At 43.5% G+C, this 21191-nt stretch overlaps 1 protein-coding gene across 1 annotated transcript in view; it reads right to left on the reverse strand.

Annotated features, from left to right (window-relative positions):
• The window catches only part of LOC123769546 (uncharacterized), a 180521-nt gene that overhangs the window by 119066 nt on the left and 40264 nt on the right, over positions 1-21191 (reverse strand). Inside the window, exon 9 of the mRNA XM_069317058.1 lies at positions 19290-19437. Within this exon, the coding sequence (XP_069173159.1) occupies positions 19290-19437 (148 nt within the window). The remainder of the gene's footprint in view (positions 1-19289; positions 19438-21191) is intronic.

The following is a 21191-nucleotide window of genomic DNA, read 5'->3' on the forward strand; positions in this document are numbered from 1 at the left end:
AAATCCTAGTAAACAACACAGAAATCATCGATAGATACAGCGATAGCAGGCGGCTTGACGTTTGCGAGGCACTACACATCAAGAAGTCAACACCAGCAATCAACAGCCAATTATTGCACAACTATATTCTACCCACCTCAAGACTCCGCTCCAATATAGAAGCATCAAGAAATATGGACCAATAGGCTTTCTACAAACACTTCTATTCAATACCCATTGTTTCTGTTCTGTCTTGTGTTGATACTTTTAATACCCTATTAATATCCCCTCTTGTTCTGTCTTGTGTTAATGCCACATCACCCTTCCCACCTCACTCAAATGTAGATATAAAATCAGAGAAACGCAAGTTCTAATCAGTTGTGTATTTGTGAAGTCTTTGAAAATGTAATAAGTTTTACGAAACGCGCCCGTGTCGCGTCAGACTAGAAATAAAAAATGAATTTTGGAGAAGTGATTTTTGATTTACCTCCAACAGTGAAGCGAAATGTACGAAAGATTGAGAAAATCAATCTTTCGTAATGTACGAAAGATTGAGAAAATTCGTGTTAGAATTATTAATCTTACTTTTTCGGTCATATTTAATAATATATATATATATATATATATTATTAAATATGACCGAAAAAGTAAGATTAATAATTCTAACACGAATTTTCTCAATCTTTCGTACATTACGCTTCGCTGTTGGAGGTAAATCAAAAATCACTTCTCCAAAATTCATTTTTATTTCTAGTCTGACGCGACACGGGCGCGTTTCGTAAAACTTATTACATTTTCAAAGACTTCACAAATACACAACTGATTAGAACTTACGTATCTCTGATTTTATATCTACATTTGAGTGAGGTGGGAGGGGTGATGTGGCATTAACACAAGACAGAACAAGAGGGGATATTAATAGGGTATTAAAAGTATCAACACAAGACAGAACAGAAACAATGGGTATTGAATAGAAGTGTTTGTAGAAAGCCTATTGGTCCATATTTCTTGATGCTTCTATATTGGAGCGGAGTCTTGAGGTGGGTAGAATATAGTTGTGCAATAATTGGCTGTTGATTGCTGGTGTTGACTTCTTGATGTGTAGTGCCTCGCAAACGTCAAGCCGCCTGCTATCGCTGTATCTATCGATGATTTCTGTGTTGTTTACTAGGATTTCTCTGGCGATGGTTTGGTTATGGGAAGAGATTATATGTTCCTTAATGGAGCCCTGTTGCTTATGCATCGTTAAACGCCTAGAAAGAGATGTTGTTGTCTTGCCTATATACTGGGTTTTTTGGAGCTTACAGTCCCCAAGTGGGCATTTGAAGGCATAGACGACGTTAGTCTCTTTTAAAGCGTTCTGTTTTGTGTCTGGAGAGTTTCTCATGAGTAGGCTGGCCGTTTTTCTGGTTTTATAGTAAATCGTCAGTTGTATCCTCTGATTTTTGTCTGTAGGGATAACGTTTCTATTAACAATATCTTTCAGGACCCTTTCCTCCGTTTTATGAGCTGTGGAAAAGAAGTTCCTGTAAAATAGTCTAATAGGGGGTATAGGTGTTGTGTTAGTTGTCTCTTCAGAGATTGCATGGCTTTTCACTTTCCTTCTTATGATGTCTTCGATGAAACCATTGGAGAAGCCGTTGTTGACTAGGACCTGCCTTACCCTACAGAGTTCTTCGTCGACTTGCTTCCATTCTGAGCTGTGGCTGAGAGCACGGTCGACGTATGCGTTAACAACACTCCTCTTGTACCTGTCAGGGCAGTCGCTGTTGGCATTTAGGCACATTCCTATGTTTGTTTCCTTAGTGTAGACTGCAGTGTGGAAACCTCCGCCCTTTTCCATGACTGTTACATCTAGAAAAGGCAGCTTCCCATCCTTTTCCGTCTCGTAAGTGAAACGCAGCACGGAACTCTGCTCAAATGCCTCCTTCAGCTCCTGCAGATGTCTGACATCAGGTACCTGTGTAAAAATGTCGTCAACATACCTGCAGTATATGGCCGGTTTCAAGTTCATGTCGACTAAGACTTTTTGCTCGATGGTACCCATGTAGAAGTTTGCAAACAGGACACCTAGCGGAGAACCCATGGCGACCCCATCTACTTGCTTATACATGTGCCCATCCGGGCTCAAGAAGGGTGCCTCTTTAGTACAAGCTTGGAGTAGTTTCCTCAGAATACTTTCTGGCATGTCAAGAGGAGTACAGGCTGGATCACGATACACTCTGTCGGCTATCATTCCGATTGTCTCGTCCACAGGTACGTTGGTAAACAGCGATTCTACGTCCAACGAGGCTCTTATCCCTGTGGCCCGTGTGCCCCGCAGTAAGTCCACAAATTCCTTTGGAGACTTCAGGCTGAAGGCGCAAGGAACATAAGGAGTCAGCAGGCCGTTGAGTCGCTTCGCCAGTCTGTACGTGGGTGTGGGTATCTGGCTAATGATTGGCCGAAGTGGGTTTCCAGGCTTGTGCGTCTTGACATTTCCATACGCATATCCAGGTTTATATTCCCCAATGATCTTTGGCAGGTGGAGTCCGGATTTCTTGGCGTTCACAGTTTCGATCAGTTTGTTGACCTTTGCTTTTAATTCGGCTGTAGTGTCCTTCGTTACCCTTTGGAACTTAGTTTGGTCAGAGAGTATGATGTTCATTTTCGCCAGATATTCGTCTTTTTTAAGAATGACATATATTGGCGACTTGTCACCTCTCCTGACAACTATCTCCTTGTTCTCACGAAGGCTTTTAGCTGCCGCTTTAAGCTCGGGGGACAGTATGGTGCTTCAGTAGTTGCCTCGATTCTTTCCTCCTTCTGCAATAAGTTCTGCTTGTAAGGTATCTTTGGTAGTGACCTTCTTTTGTGTCTCGAGGTCGAATATGTCGTCCAACAGAATTTCCAACTCTACTTTCCGGGCCATTTCACTCGGTCTGGACATAACATGACAGTTTATGCCCAGATTTAGGAGAGTGACTTGGTCCTCAGTGAGGTTAATTCCTGCAAGGTTCAGGAAGCCATCTCTTGGTCGTGGAATTGCCATAGGTCCTCCATATAATGTTGTTAGTTTCTTGATAATCCTTGTTTCAGTGCTGAGGTGATGTTGGTCTGTGAGGATGTCGAGGTGTTGTTCAATGCGGGTACGGATACTATGGTCGATGTTGCTATTTCTCCACTCGTTTGTAGCATGAAGTAGTTGCGTTTTGTTGTCTTTGATTTCATTCTCTGCCTTGTATATCTGATCACGAATCAGATCCTGGCGATATTTTATCGTGAAGGCTTGATTCCTTGCTGCTGGGTCGTGCACTTTAATATTAGTATATTTTGGTAGCAGTCTTTCCTGTAGACATATATTATTAAATATGACCGAAAAAGTAAGATTAATAATTCTAACACGAATTTTCTCAATCTTTCGTACATTACGCTTCACTGTTGGAGGTAAATCAAAAATCACTTCTCCAAAATTCATTTTTATTTCTAGTCTGACGCGACACGGGCGCGTTTCGTAAAACTTATTACATTTTCAAAGACTTCACAAATACACAACTGATTAGAACTTACGTATCTCTGATTTTATATCTACATTTGAGTGAGGTGGAAGGGGTGATGTGGCATTAACACAAGACAGAACAAGAGGGGATATTAATAGGGTATTAAAAGTATCAACACATACTTTGATACTGAACCTTGCAGGAATTAACCTCACTGAGGACCAAGTCACTCTCCTAAATCTGGGCATAAACTGTCATGTTATGTCCAGACCGAGTGAAATGGCCCGGAAAGTAGAGTTGGAAATTCTGTTGGACGACATATTCGACCTCGAGACACAAAAGAAGGTCACCACCAAAGATACCTTACAAGCAGAACTTATTGCAGAAGGAGGAAAGAATCGAGGCAACTACAGAAGCACCATACTGTACCCCGAGCTTAAAGCGGCAGCTAAAAGCCTTCGTGAGAACAAGGAGATAGTTGTCAGGAGAGGTGACAAGTCGCCAATATATGTCATTCTTAAAAAAGACGAATATCTGGCGAAAATGAACATCATACTCTCTGACCAAACTAAGTTCCAAAGGGTAACGAAGGACACTACAGCCGAATTAAAAGCAAAGGTCAACAAACTGATCGAAACTGTGAACGCCAAGAAATCCGGACTCCACCTGCCAAAGATCATTGGGGAATATAAACCTGGATATGCGTATGGAAATGTCAAGACGCACAAGCCTGGAAACCCACTTCGGCCAATCATTAGCCAGATACCCACACCCACGTACAGACTGGCGAAGCGACTCAACGGCCTGCTGACTCCTTATGTTCCTTGCGCCTTCAGCCTGAAGTCTCCAAAGGAATTTGTGGACTTACTGCGGGGCACACGGCCCACAGGGATAAGAGCCTCGTTGGACGTAGAATCGCTGTTTACCAACGTACCTGTGGACGAGACAATCGGAATGATAGCCGACAGAGTGTATCGTGATCCAGCCTGTACTCCTCTTGACATGCCAGAAAGTATTCTGAGGAAACTACTCCAAGCTTGTACTAAAGAGGCACCCTTCTTGAGCCCGGATGGGCACATGTATAAGCAAGTAGATGGGGTCGCCATGGGTTCTCCCCTAGGTGTCCTGTTTGCAAACTTCTACATGGGTACCATCGAGCAAAAAGTCTTAGTCGACATGAACTTGAAACCGGCCATATACTGCAGGTATGTTGACGACATTTTTACACAGGTACCTGATGTCAGACATCTGCAGGAGCTGAAGGAGGCATTTGAGCAGAGTTCCGTGCTGCGTTTCACTTACGAGACGGAAAAGGATGGGAAGCTGCCTTTTCTAGATGTAACAGTCATGGAAAAGGGCGGAGGTTTCCACACTGCAGTCTACACTAAGGAAACAAACATAGGAATGTGCCTAAATGCCAACAGCGACTGCCCTGACAGGTACAAGAGGAGTGTTGTTAACGCATACGTCGACCGTGCTCTCAGCCACAGCTCAGAATGGAAGCAAGTCGACGAAGAACTCTGTAGGGTAAGGCAGGTCCTAGTCAATAACGGCTTCTCCAATGGTTTCATCGAAGACATCATAAGAAGGAAAGTGAAAAGCCATGCAACCTCTGAAGAGACAACTAACACAACACCTATACCCCCTATTAGACTATTTTACAGGAACTTCTTTTCCACAGCTCATAAAACGGAGGAAAGGGTCCTGAAAGATATTGTTAATAGAAACGTTATCCCTACAGACAAAAATCAGAGGATACAACTGACGATTTACTATAAAACCAGAAAAACGGCCAGCCTACTCACGAGAAACTCTCCAGACACAAAACAGAACGCTTTAAAAGAGACTAACGTCGTCTATGCCTTCAAATGCCCACTTGGGGACTGTAAGCTCCAAAAAACCCAGTATATAGGCAAGACAACAACATCTCTTTCTAGGCGTTTAACGATGCATAAGCAACAGGGCTCCATTAAGGAACTTATAATCTCTTCCCATAACCAAACCATCGCCAGAGAAATCCTAGTAAACAACACAGAAATCATCGATAGATACAGCGATAGCAGGCGGCTTGACGTTTGCGAGGCACTACACATCAAGAAGTCAACACCAGCAATCAACAGCCAATTATTGCACAACTATATTCTACCCACCTCAAGACTCCGCTCCAATATAGAAGCATCAAGAAATATGGACCAATAGGCTTTCTACAAACACTTCTATTCAATACCCATTGTTTCTGTTCTGTCTTGTGTTGATACTTTTAATACCCTATTAATATCCCCTCTTGTTCTGTCTTGTGTTAATGCCACATCACCCCTCCCACCTCACTCAAATGTAGATATAAAATCAGAGATACGTAAGTTCTAATCAGTTGTGTATTTGTGAAGTCTTTGAAAATGTAATAAGTTTTACGAAACGCGCCCATGTCGCGTCAGACTAGAAATAAAAATGAATTTTGGAGAAGTGATTTTTGATTTACCTCCAACAGTGAAGCGTAATGTACGAAAGATTGAGAAAATTCGTGTTAGAATTATTAATCTTACTTTTTCGGTCATATTTAATACTATATGTCTACAGGAAAGACTGCTACCAAAATATACTAATATATATATATATATATATATATATATATATATATATATATATATATATATATATATATATATATATATATATATATATATATATGTCGTACCTAGTAGCCAGAACGCACTTATCGGCCTACTATGCAAGGCCCGATTTGCCTAATAAGCCAGGTTTTCCTGAATTAAGTTATTTTCTCTAATTTTTTTCTTATGAAATGATAAAGCTACCCATTTCATTATGTATGTTGTCAATTTTTTTTTATTGGAGTTTAAATTAACGTAGATATATGACCAAACCTAACCAACCCTACCTAACCTAACCTAACCTATCTCTATAGGTTAGGTTGGGTTAGGTAGCCGAAAAAGTTAGGTTAGGTTAGGTTAGGTAGGTTAGGTAGTCGAAAAACAATTAATTCATGAAAACTTGGCTTATTAGGCAAATTGGGCCTTGCATAGTAGGCTGATAAGTGAGTTCTGGCTACTAGGTACGACATATATATATATATATATATATATATATATATATATATATATATATATATATATATATATATATATATATATATATATAATGTTGTACCTAATAACTAGAACGCAGTACTCGGCTATGCCCGATTAGCCTAATAAGCCAAGCTTTCCTGAATTAATATATTTTTCTACTTTTTTCTTGTGAAATGATAAAGCTTCTCATTTCATGTATAAGTTCATTTTTTTTATTTGAGTTAAAACTAACGTAGATATATGAGCGAACTTAACCAACTCTACGTAACTTAACTTATCTTAACCTAAACTAACATAACTAAGTCAATAATTTATGTTCTAAATGTAATAGAAGAATAATAGTTCAAATAAACGAATTAGAAACAATTGAACATACAAAAAATCACCCGTCCTATTAGGCAAATCGGGCATTGTATACTAGGCCGAGAAGTGCATTCTGGCTACTAGGAACGACATATATACATAGATATATATATCTTAGAAAGTGTACTGTTGGCATGTGTACACAAAGCCAAGACCTTGTCTCTCTCAGTGTCCACTCAACAAGCCCTTCAGAATAATTGGAGCTTGGAGAGCGAGCAAGACACTAACGAGGCGACGCCAACCATCACACCTGCTGTTTCCCTATTTAATCCAATTACTATTTATTTATTATTATATATAATATATATTAGTCTATATACTTATCACCCTAAAAGCAATAATTAAAACTTGAGCAAAAGTGCCGTTGTTCCTAAATGCGGCACCGTTGGCTACTGTTGTTAAAGGCTTCCTCCCGACAATTTGATAGAACAAAAAACTACTCAATTAGCGACGAGAGAGCTCCGGCCCCACGCTCAACACAGACTGGTTGATCAATAATGCACTTTATCATTGTCACAGGGAATGGAATGGAACTATCAGGAGACAGCGCCAAGCCATAATGACTATTAAGGCTTTAAAAAGGAGTCAGGATAAGTATTTGGGATAGGACGGGGGGTGGGGGGTAAGGAATGGTGCCCAACCACTTACGGACGATCGGGGGATTGAACGCTGACCTGCATGACGCTCTGCTGTCGCTCTACCGTCCAGCCCTAGTGATAGGGTATTGCTATAGGGTTGATATAGTTCACTTCTTTCAAGCCTCTATAGCACTACTTCCTATATGTAACTACCATTCATGCCTGGAATCAAGATATTAGTGTGAGGTGGTGTGAGGTATAAGGGGAGTTTTTTTTATTATTATTATTTTCTACCACAAACGTGGCCACACATTTACAATGCTAACCAGTATATATACATTTTCTTCTGTCCTCCATGGACAGGGTTAGAGATGTGTTAAACATATAGTTCAAGGGTTTATTGAACAGTGTAAAGGGAGTCTAAGGTGGTGTAAGGTGGTGTAAGGCGGCGTGAGATGTGAGGGATGCTGAGGCGAGAGAACAACAGATCGCAGCATCCAGCTGGGAATCTTGTCATGTTTCCACTTTAGGCCTGGAACCCAACCCATCTGGCCCGGGCCAGGAGATGAGCTGTCTCATCTTCCTCAAGGGGGGCCCCCATTAACAAATTTGTTGAGGCACTGTTGACGCCCATTATATGAGAGAGGGGGGAGGGAGGGGTGGAAAGAGAGGGGATGAGGAATGGGTACAGGAAGAGAAGGGAGTGGAGATAAGACGTCTCACTTAGAACAACAATTTATCCATCTTGCAAGTAATATATATATATATATATATATATATATATATATATATATATATATATATATATATATATATATATATATATATATATATATATAAAGAGAAGATTAAATAAAGTTAAAATGAATTGTTTTGCTAAACTAATTACTTCGTCTTTGAAGAACTTGATATTATATCTGCAAGTGAACAGCTCCATGTGGGTGAGGACGAATTGACTAGTTGTTACCAGGGAGGAAGTTATTAAACAAGTACAACAACTTAAAGTCCCACAAGAGGCTAGGGGGACAGGCAAAGTGTATACCAAGACGCTTCTAGAGAGCAAAGAGGTTCCATTCACCTAGGTTCTAGGAGACTTGAACCACGACCCCACGTTTGTGTAAGGCCGAAGCGCTATCGATCCAGCTAACGTAAAAAACATTATTATTATTTCTTAAAGAATTAAAGAATTTTAATGAAAAGGAGAGGTGAGTGAAACCATGTATGGCATACATAATAAAATCCATTGAATCGAGTACAAATAAAATCGTGGGAGAGATGAGAATAAGGCGCCGGTTCTTAAGAAGGGAAATAGATACCTCGTCTTCACATCTCCTGTGGTGAAAAACTCCTCGAATTGATAATTGCCAAATCCGCGAGTAAAAATCTTGAAATCCCACAGATTAATTTATTTAGCCATAACATAGTTTTACTAAGAGATAAAACTCAATTTACTCTCATGGTGTCCCATTATAAATAAAGCCGTAAATAGTGGGGAAAAAATACAAACAAAAGAGTGAATAGGAACAACAGGAATAAATAGAAAATGTCTCGAAAGGGCCAACAGACTTTCTGCCTTTTCCTTAAATCATCAATTTCTCCTTTCACTCACGCTAGTTCTCCAATCCCACACATGTTACACACTAAACAATGACTATTCCCGAATTATGATATTGCCAAAAGATAAATACGAGAAAATCTATCGTAATAAATACGACAGATAATAAGAGATAAAGAGAAGGGGACATAAAACAGTCAGGACAATGAAACCCGCCATAAGAGAGTGTAATACGCAGTGATGACCAGACCACACACTAGAAAGTGAAGAGACGACGACGTTTCGGTCCGTCCTGGACCATTCTCAAGTCGATTATCACAATCGACTTGAGAATGGTCCAGGACGGACCGAAACGTCGTCGTCCCTTCACTTTCTAGTGTGTGGTTTGGTCAACATCTTTCAGCCACGTTATTGTGACTCATCGCAGAGCATACGTAGTGATTACCCTTTTCTTGTGGGCTAGTGGTAGAGAGGGGCTAGTGGTAGAGAGGGGCTAGGGTAGAGAGGGGCTAGTGGTAGAGAGGGGCTAGTGGTAGAGGGGGGCTAGTGGTAGAGGGGGGCTAGTGGTAGAGAGGGGCTAGTGGTAGAGAGGGGCTAGTGGTAGAGAGGGGCTAGTGGTAGAGAGGGGCTAGGGCAGAGAGGGGCTAGTGGTAGTGAGGGGCTAGTGGTAGAGGGGGGCTAGTGGTAGAGGGGGGCTAGTGGTAGAGAGGGGCTAGTGGTAGAGAGGGGCTAGTGGTAGAGAGGGGCTAGTGGTAGAGAGGGGCTAGTGGTAGAGAGGGGCTAGTGGTAGAGAGGGGCTAGGGCAGAGAGGGGCTAGTGGTAGTGAGGGGCTAGTGGTAGAGGGGGGCTAGTGGTAGAGGGGGGCTAGTGGTAGAGAGGGGCTAGTGGTAGAGAGGGGCTAGTGGTAGAGAGGGGCTAGTGGTAGAGAGGGGCTAGTGGTAGAGAGGAGGCTAGTAGCTTTTCGTCTTCTTCAAAAACCAACATTCACATGTACGAGTTCACTCACTCGAGCATGTCATCCACGCGAACTAGAAACAGTAGCAGGTCCAGGCTTCTGAAATTCTATATCCAGCAAGAATTGCAAAAGCCTTAATCACAGGCCTTAAACATCTCTTGCAAACCGAGCCTAGATACTGACTGGTGTTATCCCCAATATACTTAAAGCAGCAGAGATCGCGTTACTTCACAAAGGAGGTACCAAAGCAGACGAATAAAATTTTAGACCAATAGCTCTAACATCACACATCAAAAAGTATTTTAAAGTAGTAAGAAGTAAGATCACGAAACACATGGAATCACAGTGTCTATATAACCCTGGACAGGACGTGTTCAGAACAGGGTGCTCCTGCCCCTCACAATTGCTCTACCATGGCCTTAGATGCAGGGGAAGACGAGCAAAATTCAGATGTAATATAAACAGATTTCATGAAAGCGTTCCACAGATGAGACCACGTTGTTATGGCGCATAAAATGCACACAAAAGGAATTACTGGCACAGTAGGGAGATGGATGTTTAACACACAGAAATCACAATAGCTTGATGCATCAAATGTACAAATCCACAAGGACCGTGACGAGGATCGAAACGAGGGCGAAGAGGGAGAACGGCCTATTGACATAGCTCGAGTGCATAGGGGGAGTTGTGTAAAACCCTGGTTTGTGTCTCGGAGAGGCTGCAGGATCTAGTAAGTTAAGTAGAACTTCGGTTTCAACTCTTTTTTTTTTTACTATGTCGTAGCTCAGTCGATAAAGGCAGCATCTGGGATGATCTCTGACGCAGGTTCGAATCCTCGTCACGGCCCTTGTGGATTTGTTCATTTAATGGATGTTTAATTTCCTAACGAACAGAACCCAGAGGTAACCCAGGCAATAAAATCAAATCCGGACCAACCACTTTGGAGAAGGAGTCCCCACGGTTCTGTGCATGCTACGCTAATCTTCATAGAAAGTGACACACACACTATAGTACCATATTATCCTTTGCCAATGACACTAGAATTTTCATGAGAGTAGGCAATATAGAGGACACAGCAAACCTCCAAACATGATTTGCAACAAATCATGCAAATCAGGTGTTCCAATGAGCCAAAAAAAAAAAAAATATGGGCCCAGATTCACGACGCCGTTACGCAAGTACTTACGAACGTGTACATCTTTCCTCAATCTTTGACGGCTTTGGTTACATTTATTAAACAGTTTACAAGCATGAAAACTTGCCAATCACCTGTTGTTATTGTTATAAACAGCCTCCTGGTGCTTCGGAGCTCATTAACTGTTTAATAATTGTAAACAAAGCCGCCAAAGATTGAGGAAAGATGTACAGGTTCGTAAGTGCTTGCGTAACTTCTTCGTGAATCTGGCCCCTGATGTTTGACGAGGATAAGCTCCAGCTACTCAACTATGAAAAAAAAACGAAAATATCAAAACGGAATCCAGATAAATACAGTCAAATCACTACATCATTTGGGCGCAATCGGAAGACTTTAATTTTAATAAGCAAAATAAAACAGCTGTCACAACTGCAAGAAATATGACAGGTTGGATAACCAGAACCCTTCTAAGAAGAGAGGCCATTCCAATAGCAATACTCTTCAAGACATTATTGCCCTCTAGAGTCGAATATTTTTGTACACTAACAGCCCCATTCAGAGCTGGAGAAATTGCTGACCAGGAGAGCGTGAAAATATAATTTAAAGCCCGAATCCACTCGACAAAACCTCTAAGTTATTGGGACAGCTTAATCTGTTTTCTCCAGAGCGGAGGAGAGAGAGAGACGATATTAGAGGGACTGGTCCTTTATCTGCTCATGGAAATAACACCACAAGGGTCCAGGGGGCCAGATTCACGAAGCAGTTACGCAAGCACTTACGAACCTGAACATCTTTTCTCAAACTTTGGCGGCTTTGTTTACAATTATTAAACAGTTAATGAGCTCCGAAGCACCAGGAGGCTGTTTATAACAATAACAACAGTTGATTGGAAAGTTTTCATGCTTGTAAACTGTTTAATAAATGTAACCAAATCCGTCAAAGATTGAGGAAAGATGTACAGGTTCGTATGCACTTGCGTAACTGCTTCGTGAATCTGGCCCATGGAGTCATGCCAGGATACGCAAAATAGCCGCCATTGAAAAGCAAAGGTGAAATAGGTACGCTGAGAGAGAACTCTATTAACATCAAGTGCCCAAGACATTTCAACACATTCCCGCTACACATAAGGGCCATAACTGGCCGGCCTCTTATGGTGTTCATGGGATAACTAGATAAACGCCTCTAAAGAGTACCTGATCAACGAGGCTGTGACTCGTACGCCAGACTGCGAACAGTTCAAATTAACAGCCTACTTGACCAGACCACCAACCAGGAAGCGTGATCAGAGACCGGGCCGTGGGATATTGATCCACAGAATCAACAAAAGGTTCACAGAAGTTAAACAGTATCCGCTACTCAGACAATATAACCCTAGCCCCCTCTTGCTATCATCCCAGCTTCCCTTGCTATCACCCCAGCCCCCTCTTGCTATCACCCCAGCCCCCCTTGCTATTACCCAGCCACCCTTCCTATCACCCCAGCCCCTTGCTATCATCCCAGCCCCTTGCTATCACCCCAGCCCCCCTTGCTATCACCCCAGCCACCCTCGCTATCACCCCAGCCACCCTCGCTATCACCCCAGCCACCCTTGCTATCACCCAAACCACCCTCGCTTACACCCAAGCCCCCCTTGCTATCACCCAAGCCACCCTCGCTTACACCCAAGCCCCCCTTGCTATCACCCCAGCCCCCCTCGCTATCACCCCAGCCCCCCTCGCTATCACCCCAGCCACCCTTGCTATCACCCAAGCCACCCTCGCTTACACCCAAGCCCCCCTTGCTATCACCCCAGCCACCCTCGCTATCACCCCAGCCCCCCTCGCTATCACCCCAGCCACCCCTCGCTATCACCTCCCTTGCCACCCCTGCATATGGAGGGGTGCAGGAGGTAGAGAAAGAGGAATAATAGAGGAGACTGACGTAGAGAGATCGCTGCTAAACTCCTTCAGGTGATCCTGGTAACTTTAAGAACATGGAGATAGCAGTGCTCAAAGTTGCAACAGCTCAAAGTTTGTTGCAAGGAGAAGAGTTTACACGGAAATTTGCAATACAATTGGCAATTGATGAATAACTCCCCCCCCTCCCCAGAGCCTACTGCATATTTTTTTTTTTTTACTAAGAATAGGATTCATAAGGGATGTATAATGGCATAACTAGTGAAGCTGCAAGCAAGAGCTGTTATCCTACCTCAGCTCATCTGAAGCCTATACCTAGAAACTCATTTATTTCATGAGAGTATATATAATATATTCCCCCCATTTTTCGTTTTGAACGACTTATTTTTTTTTCCACGAAATCGACCAATCCGTTTAGAATGCGACGTATTAGTGAAGATAGAAGCACCGTATTCTTCACGTTTTCTATGCTTTGGACTCGACAGGTTAGGTGAGTTGCTTGGGTTGTTCATACGTTGCTGGTTAGGAGTAACAGTTGATTTTTTTTACGGAGTGGCAGGTCGTGAGAATAATGTGCCCAGTGAAGCAAATTGTCTAATTTTGAAAATAAATCATTATTATAGTGAAGATTGAGTGTGTGTGTGTGTGTGTGTGTGTGTGTGTGTGTGTGTGTGTGTGTGTGTGTGTGTGTGTGTATGTGTGTGTGTGTGTGCGTGTGTGTGCGTGTGTGCGAGTGTGTATGTGTGTGTGTGTGTGTGTGTGTGTGTGTGTGTGTGTGTGTGTGTGTGTGTGTGTGTGTACATGTGTGTGTGTGTCTGTGTGTGTGTGTGCGTGTGTGTGTGTGTGTGTGTGTGTGTGTGTGTGTGTGTGTGTGTGTGTGTGTGCGTGTGTGTGTGTGTGTGTGTGTGTGTGTGTGCGTGTGTGTGTGTGTGTGTGTGTGTGTGTGTGTGTGTGTGTGTGTGTGTGTGTGTGTGTGCGTGTGTGTGCGTGTGTGTGTGTGTGTGTGTGTGTGTGTGTGTGTGTGTGTGTGTGTGCGTGCGTGTGTGTGTGTGTGTATACACAGCGTCAACAGTTACAGCGAGGCGAACATCAGGAAGGAAGGAATTAAACATGAACATAAGAGGTGCCGGAGACGAGAGGTGTAAACATTGTCTCAAGGGGTAGTGGAGGTGCTCGGGACACCCTTCCCCACACCCCAGGGCGTCGCAGGCACTCTCAACCACATTGGTAAATGTCATAGGAAGAGTGGGGGGAGAGAGGGAGGGATGGGAAGGGTGGAAGAAGGGATGGGGGTACTGGAATGGGAGAGAAACCCTGGCCCCTCAACCCCCATCTCCCTCCTCTTGCAACAGTCACGTGACATATTCAACCCCCACCACCACCACCCGGTTGAGAAACTCTGCTTTAAGGAGTGGTGCCCAGCCAATCCCCCCTCCCCCCAGCCTCCCCCTCTATCTACTTCACCTCTCCCCCCCCCCCCTTCCTGCCTACCTCTATCTCCGTCTCTTTACTTTCTCTTTTTCCTCTTCTCCATCTCTCATCTCTTCATCTCCCTCACACCACGCATCATTCCACAGGGTTTAGCTTAAAATTATTCCATCATTCTTAATATCATCATTAAAATCAGAAGGTGAAGGAAAAAAAAGAATATATGTGTCAATTAAAACTCAAATTTTCGGATCTAACCTATTTCTTTTCTCAAGGTGCTGGATACAATTGAGAACATTGTATACAGCATCTTAAAAACACTGTATACAACACTGAGAAAATAAATAGGTTCCGCAGGCGATGAGCCACAATAACGTGGCTGAAGTATGTTGACCAGACCACACACTAGAAGGTGAAGGGACGACGACGTTTCGGTCCGTCCTGGACCATTCTCAAGTCGATTTGAGAATCAGAGCCTTAAAAGGTCATTTATTTGCGACTGTTTTACCGTGATTCTGTGTAATACAACAGGATTTTCCACATATTTTTCCTTTTTCAGTGCTGTAGACTGAAGTGACCAAGCATGGTAATGTTTGGAACTGGATTTGTGAGGGTTTCTATGCAGTATTTTATTTTCATTATTTAGTTTCTGAACTGATGAGAACCTACATCTGATGACACGCAAACTAGGACAAAACAAGATATAGTTTATTTCGAGTCTCAAGTCGATTTGAGAATGGTCCAGGACGGACCGAAATGTCGTCGTCCCTTCACCTTCTAGTGTGTGGTCTGGTCAACATAAATAGGTTACAACTGAAAATATGGGTTTTAATGGACAAATATATTGGGTCTTTCCTTTAGCTTCATTCAGGCACTACGGCATTGTAGTTTCTTCTTAAAAATCCATTTTCAAGACGCCACGTGAGGCTGAGAATAAGTGCTTGGACACTTTATACTATATCTGACACCTTTACAAGGGGCCTGACAGCTGAGTGGAGAGCACTCGGCATTCGTAATCCTGAGGTTCCGGGTTCGATCCCGGGTGAAGGCGGAAACAAATTGACAGTTTCTTTCACCCTGATGCCTCTGTTTACCTAGCTGTAAGTAGGTAAATGGGAGTTAGATAGCTGCTACGGACTGCTGCCTGGGGGTGTGTGTAACAAAAATGAGGCCTGGTCGACGACCGGGCCGCGGGGACGCTAAACCCCGAAATCATCTCAAGATAGGATACCGACCACTTCACGCCGTCTTCAAAGGCTAGATAGACGACCCAACACAACCCGGTAAACTGAATCGGTTTGGCAGTCTTTCTTTTTTTGGGAAGACTTTTGGGAAGTCTTTTTCTGAAAGACTTTTTCTTTGACACTTTTTTAGCAGGTGGTCTTTCCGGTAGGCGGTCACTATACACGGCGATCAGTCAGCAAGATGACTGACAAGTAAACTAAACACCTCGACTCCAAAAATCGACTCCAAAGTGAAATACAAATGTTTATATCTAAGACATTCTCCAAAAGAAACATAAAAACATTACAGATTATTTAAAATTTGAGATTGTAAATTCAATTTCAGATGTGAATACTTGAATTGAATTGAGTTTTATGTACGAATAATAAGTGGATAAACAGAGCTCATATGTAGTGATGGACCACCCATATGTAGTGATGGACCACCCATATGTAGTGATGGACCACCCATATGTAGTGATGGACCACCCATATGTAGTGATGGACCACCCATATGTAGTGATGGTCCATCCAATATGTAGTGATGGTCCATCAATATGTAGTGATGGGCCACCAATATGTAGTGATGGGCCACCAATATGTAGTGATGAACCACCAATATGTAGTGATGGACCACCCATATGTAGTGATGGACCACCCATATGTAGTGATGGACCACCAATATGTAGTGATGGACCACCAATATGTAGTGATGGACCACCCATATGTAGTGGTGGACCACCCATATGTAGTGATGGACCACCAATATGTAGTGATGGACCACCCATATGTAGTGATGGTCCATCAATATGTAGTGATGGTCCATCAATATGTAGTGATGGGCCACCAATATGTAGTGATGGGCCACCAATATGTAGTGATGAACCACCAATATGTAGTGATGGACCACCCATATGTAGTGATGGACCACCAATATGTAGTGATGGACCACCCATATGTAGTGATGGACCACCAATATGTAGTGATGGACCACCAATATGTAGTGATGGACCACCAATATGTAGTGATGAACCACCCATATGTAGTGATGGACCACCAATATGTAGTGATGGACCACCCATATGTAGTGATGGACCACCAATATGTAGTGATGGACCACCAATATGTAGTGATGGACCACCAATATGTAGTGATGGACCACCAATATGTAGTGATGGACCACCAATATGTAGTGATGGACCACCCATATGTAGTGATGGGCCACCCATATGTAGTGATGGACCACCAATATGTAGTGATGGACCACCCATATGTAGTGATGGACCACCAATATGTAGTGATGGACCACCAATATGTAGTGATGGACCACCAATATGTAGTGATGGACCACCCATATGTAGTGATGGGCCACCCATATGTAGTGATGGACCACCAATATGTAGTGATGGTCCATCTATATGTAGTGATGGTCCATCAATATGTAGTGATGGGCCACCAATATGTAGTGATGGGCCACCAATATGTAGTGATGAACCACCAATATGTAGTGATGGACCACCAATATGTAGTGATGGACCACCAATATGTAGTGATGGACCACCAATATGTAGTGATGGACCACCAATATGTAGTGATGGACCACCAATATGTAGTGATGGACCACCCATATGTAGTGATGGACCACCAATATGTAGTGATGGACCACCCATATGTAGTGATGGACCACCAATATGTAGTGATGGACCACCAATATGTAGTGATGGACCTCCAATATGTAGTGATGGACCACCAATATGTAGTGATGGACCACCTATATGTAGTGATGGACCACCAATATGTAGTGATGGACCACCAATATGTAGTGATGAACCACCAATATGTAGTGATGGACCACCAATATGTAGTGATGGACCTCCAATATGTAGTGATGGACCACCAATATGTAGTGATGGACCACCTATATGTAGTGATGGACCACCAATATGTAGTGATGGGCCACCAATATGTAGTGATGAACCACCAATATGTAGTGATGGACCACCAATATGTAGTGATGGACCACCAATATGTAGTGATGGACCACCAATATGTAGTGACGGACCACCAATATGTAGTGATGGACCCCTACATGTGTACATCCCCACCGACTATGTGTCAAGTCTAGACCCAGACATGAGTGTCTCCCACCACCGGCCTGACAGTCTGTAAACATCTTCATAAAAGCAGAAGTGACACAGGTGTCACCGCTGTCACAGTTGTGTCACCTGTGTCACAGCTGCGTCACCTGTGTCATAGCTGCGTCACCTGTGTCACAGCTGCGTCACCTGTGTCACAGCTGCGTCACCTGTGTCACAGCTGCGTCACCTGTGTCACAGCTGCGTCACCTGTGTCACAGCTGCGTCACCTGTGTCACAGCTGCGTCACCTGTGTCACAGCTGCGTCACCTGTGTCACAGCTGCGTCGCCTGTGTCACAGCTGCGTCACCTGTGTCACAGCTACGTCGCCTGTGAAATTTGATCAAAAATCAATTCCTCAAATCTCATCTTTAACGTAATGACTTGTTCAATGAAAGATTAATCCGGAGACTCAAGTCATCCTGACCAAGACACCCAAGGCTTAACTCCTAACTACCAAATTCGCTTTATTTAGTCTATCGACCAATCCGTTTAAAATGGGACGTATTAGTAACTATCAAACCATCCTAATAATTGATGGTTTCTTCAATGCCTCGATGGGTTAGGTGGGTTACTGCGGTTCATAGGTTTAGGGATAGGAAAAACAAATGTGTTTTGACAGTGGGAAACCTGAGACCTGACTGACCATTTATCACTGTGATCGGGGCAGGGAGGCACCAGCTTGCCGAAAACACGTGATTTCACGTGTTCACGTAAATATCACGTTAAATCACGATAACAAAGTGTTCACACACAGTCACATCAGTGATTAAATTATCGTCATCCCCATTAATAAGAAAAACTGTCACCCCAGCAACACAAAACTCTACAGCAAAGGAGAAGCTAAGACAAGACGTCTTCAACATAAAGGTCCAATAAATATTTCTCAAGCACTAACAAGGAACAAATATCCCCGAGGGAGGAGTTATCTTCACCCTCCAAGATATGGAGGTTATCTTGAGATAACCTCCATGTCTCCATGTCATGGAGGGTCAAGATTCTTCATTCTCCAACACGAAGGAATTTCCTGACCAAGAAAATTGACTCAAAATCCTCTGACAAGACTTGCACAAAATTTTCGCAAGCTCAAGAAACAATCTTTAAAGAAAGGTTGATAAACACTCGTTAAGGAGACTGAAGGGTGGACTTACCTGTGGAGGCGCTGATGTCGAGTGATACTTAAGAGGTTATAACACAGCTGGTCCTTGAAATTCTTGCGGTCGACGATCACTCAATGTACAGTTTCTATGGAGTTAAATGACATTGTTATACTCCTTTCCAGGGCCAATTGGTCTTGATGTTGTTTCAGAGCGTGCACGACTCTTAACAATCTTGGGGAAAGAATATTCGGATAGACACACACACACACACACTCCACACACACACACACTCCACACACACGTACACTCCACACACACGTACACACACACGCACACACACACGCGCACGCAAGTTGAGAATCTTGAGAGTGCACTGACCGTGGCGGGAGTGAAGGCATGAAGACCGTCCGTGCTGACTGCCCGAGAGAGACTGGCAGCATGCTGGTGGTGGAGGCGGACGGGCCCTAGTGGCGACCCAAGCTGCTGCTGCTGCTGCTGCTGCTGCTGCTGCTGCTGGCACACGAACCTGCAGACAAACAACAACGTTCCTCTCATCAGTCTCGCACTCTGCTCATCACCAAACGTTTCATGTACGCCCCATGTCCTCCTCTGCTTTGGCTACCTATTCGTGTATTTTGTAATTCCCTCTTGACTGCTGCCAGCTCGGAGACCTATTGGCCGGGTGGTAAGGTTTCTCTTTGTCAGCGCTCTGTCTTGTTGTTCTTCTTCTACACTTCGGAAGGAGACAACAGGCGGGGACATGGCAGGAGAAGAGAAACTATATCCACCTCCCTTTATCGTCTCCAAAGGTTATTAAGCACTCAAGACCTAAACAATGTAACAGAATGAGATCTTCCCTCCACCCTCCCCTCCACTGCTGGGATATTCCCTCCACCCTCCCCTCCACTGCTGGGATATTCCCTCTACCCTCCCCTCCACTGCTGGGATATTCCCTCCACCCTTCCCTCCACTGCTGGGATATTCCCTCCACCCTCCCCTCCACTGCTGGGATATTCCCTCTACCCTCCCCTCCACTGAGGGATATTCCCTCCACCCTTCCCTCCACTGCTGGGATATTCCCTCCACCCTCCCCTCCACTGATGGGATATTCCCTCCATCCTCCCCTCCACTGATGGGATATTCCCTCCATCCTTCCCTCCACTGCTGGGATATTCCCTCCATCCTCCCCTCCACTGATGGGATATTCCCTCCACCCTCCCCTCCACTGCTGGGATATTCCCTCCACCCTCCCCTCCACTGCTGGGATATTCCCTCCACCCTTCCCTTCACTGCTGGGATATTCCCTCCACCCTTCCCTTCACTGCTGGGATATTCCTCACACAAAATACTACCGTAACAATTGAATATGAACACCAGAATACAATCTTGTCAGATGTGACAGGAAACACCGGCTACAGGGTGGGGTCAGCCTCTACATCAAACACACACCCGATCATCTACACTGAGCTGCTGAACACCACAAATGATGGGGTGGAAGTGCTGATAATCAAACAAACTCGAAATAAACTAAATTTTGTTTTGTCCTAGTTTACGTGTCATCAGACGCTAGATCTCATCAGTTCAGAAACTAAATAATGAAAATAGAACACTGCATAGAAACCCTCACAAATCCCGTTCCAAACATTACCATGCTTGGTCACTTCAGTCTACAGCACTGAAAAAGGAAAAATGTGTGGAAAATCCTGTTGTATTACAGAGAATCACGGTAAAACAGTCGCAAATAAATTACCTTTTAAGGCTCTGAAAATTTACCTTAAACCAACAGACAGTTAAGCCGACTAAAAATGAACAACTCTTAGGCCTTATTTTCATAAACAATGTCGAACTGATAAAACCTAAAATGATTACAAATACACATGTTACTCAGACAGTAATCTAATCGAAGTTTAGACAGGCTTAGACCTGTGATGCCCTTTTCAAATCCAAGGAGGAACAATCATGAAAGAATACGTGAAGATTAGATGAATAACGTAACCCTAAGTCAGTGCTTCAAAAAATTAGGCACAAGTGGCACTAGACTTGTCGCTCAAGTCGCTTTTAACTAACAGAAAAAATAAGAGAAAGTAATTTGGAACGAGACGGACGATGTCCTTGTTGTCGAGGAAAACACTATCCCAACTTCTCAAACGTGCCCCGCTCTCTCTCTCTCTCTCTCTCTCTCTCTCTCTCTCTCTCTCTCTCTCTCTCTCTCTCTCTCTCTCTCTCTCTCTCTCTCTCTCTCTCTCTCTCTCAAGACCAAAACTCCAGGAATTGCATAAA

This window comes from Procambarus clarkii, chromosome 86 (assembly GCF_040958095.1).
Source record: "Procambarus clarkii isolate CNS0578487 chromosome 86, FALCON_Pclarkii_2.0, whole genome shotgun sequence".
Taxonomy (NCBI): domain Eukaryota; kingdom Metazoa; phylum Arthropoda; class Malacostraca; order Decapoda; family Cambaridae; genus Procambarus; species Procambarus clarkii.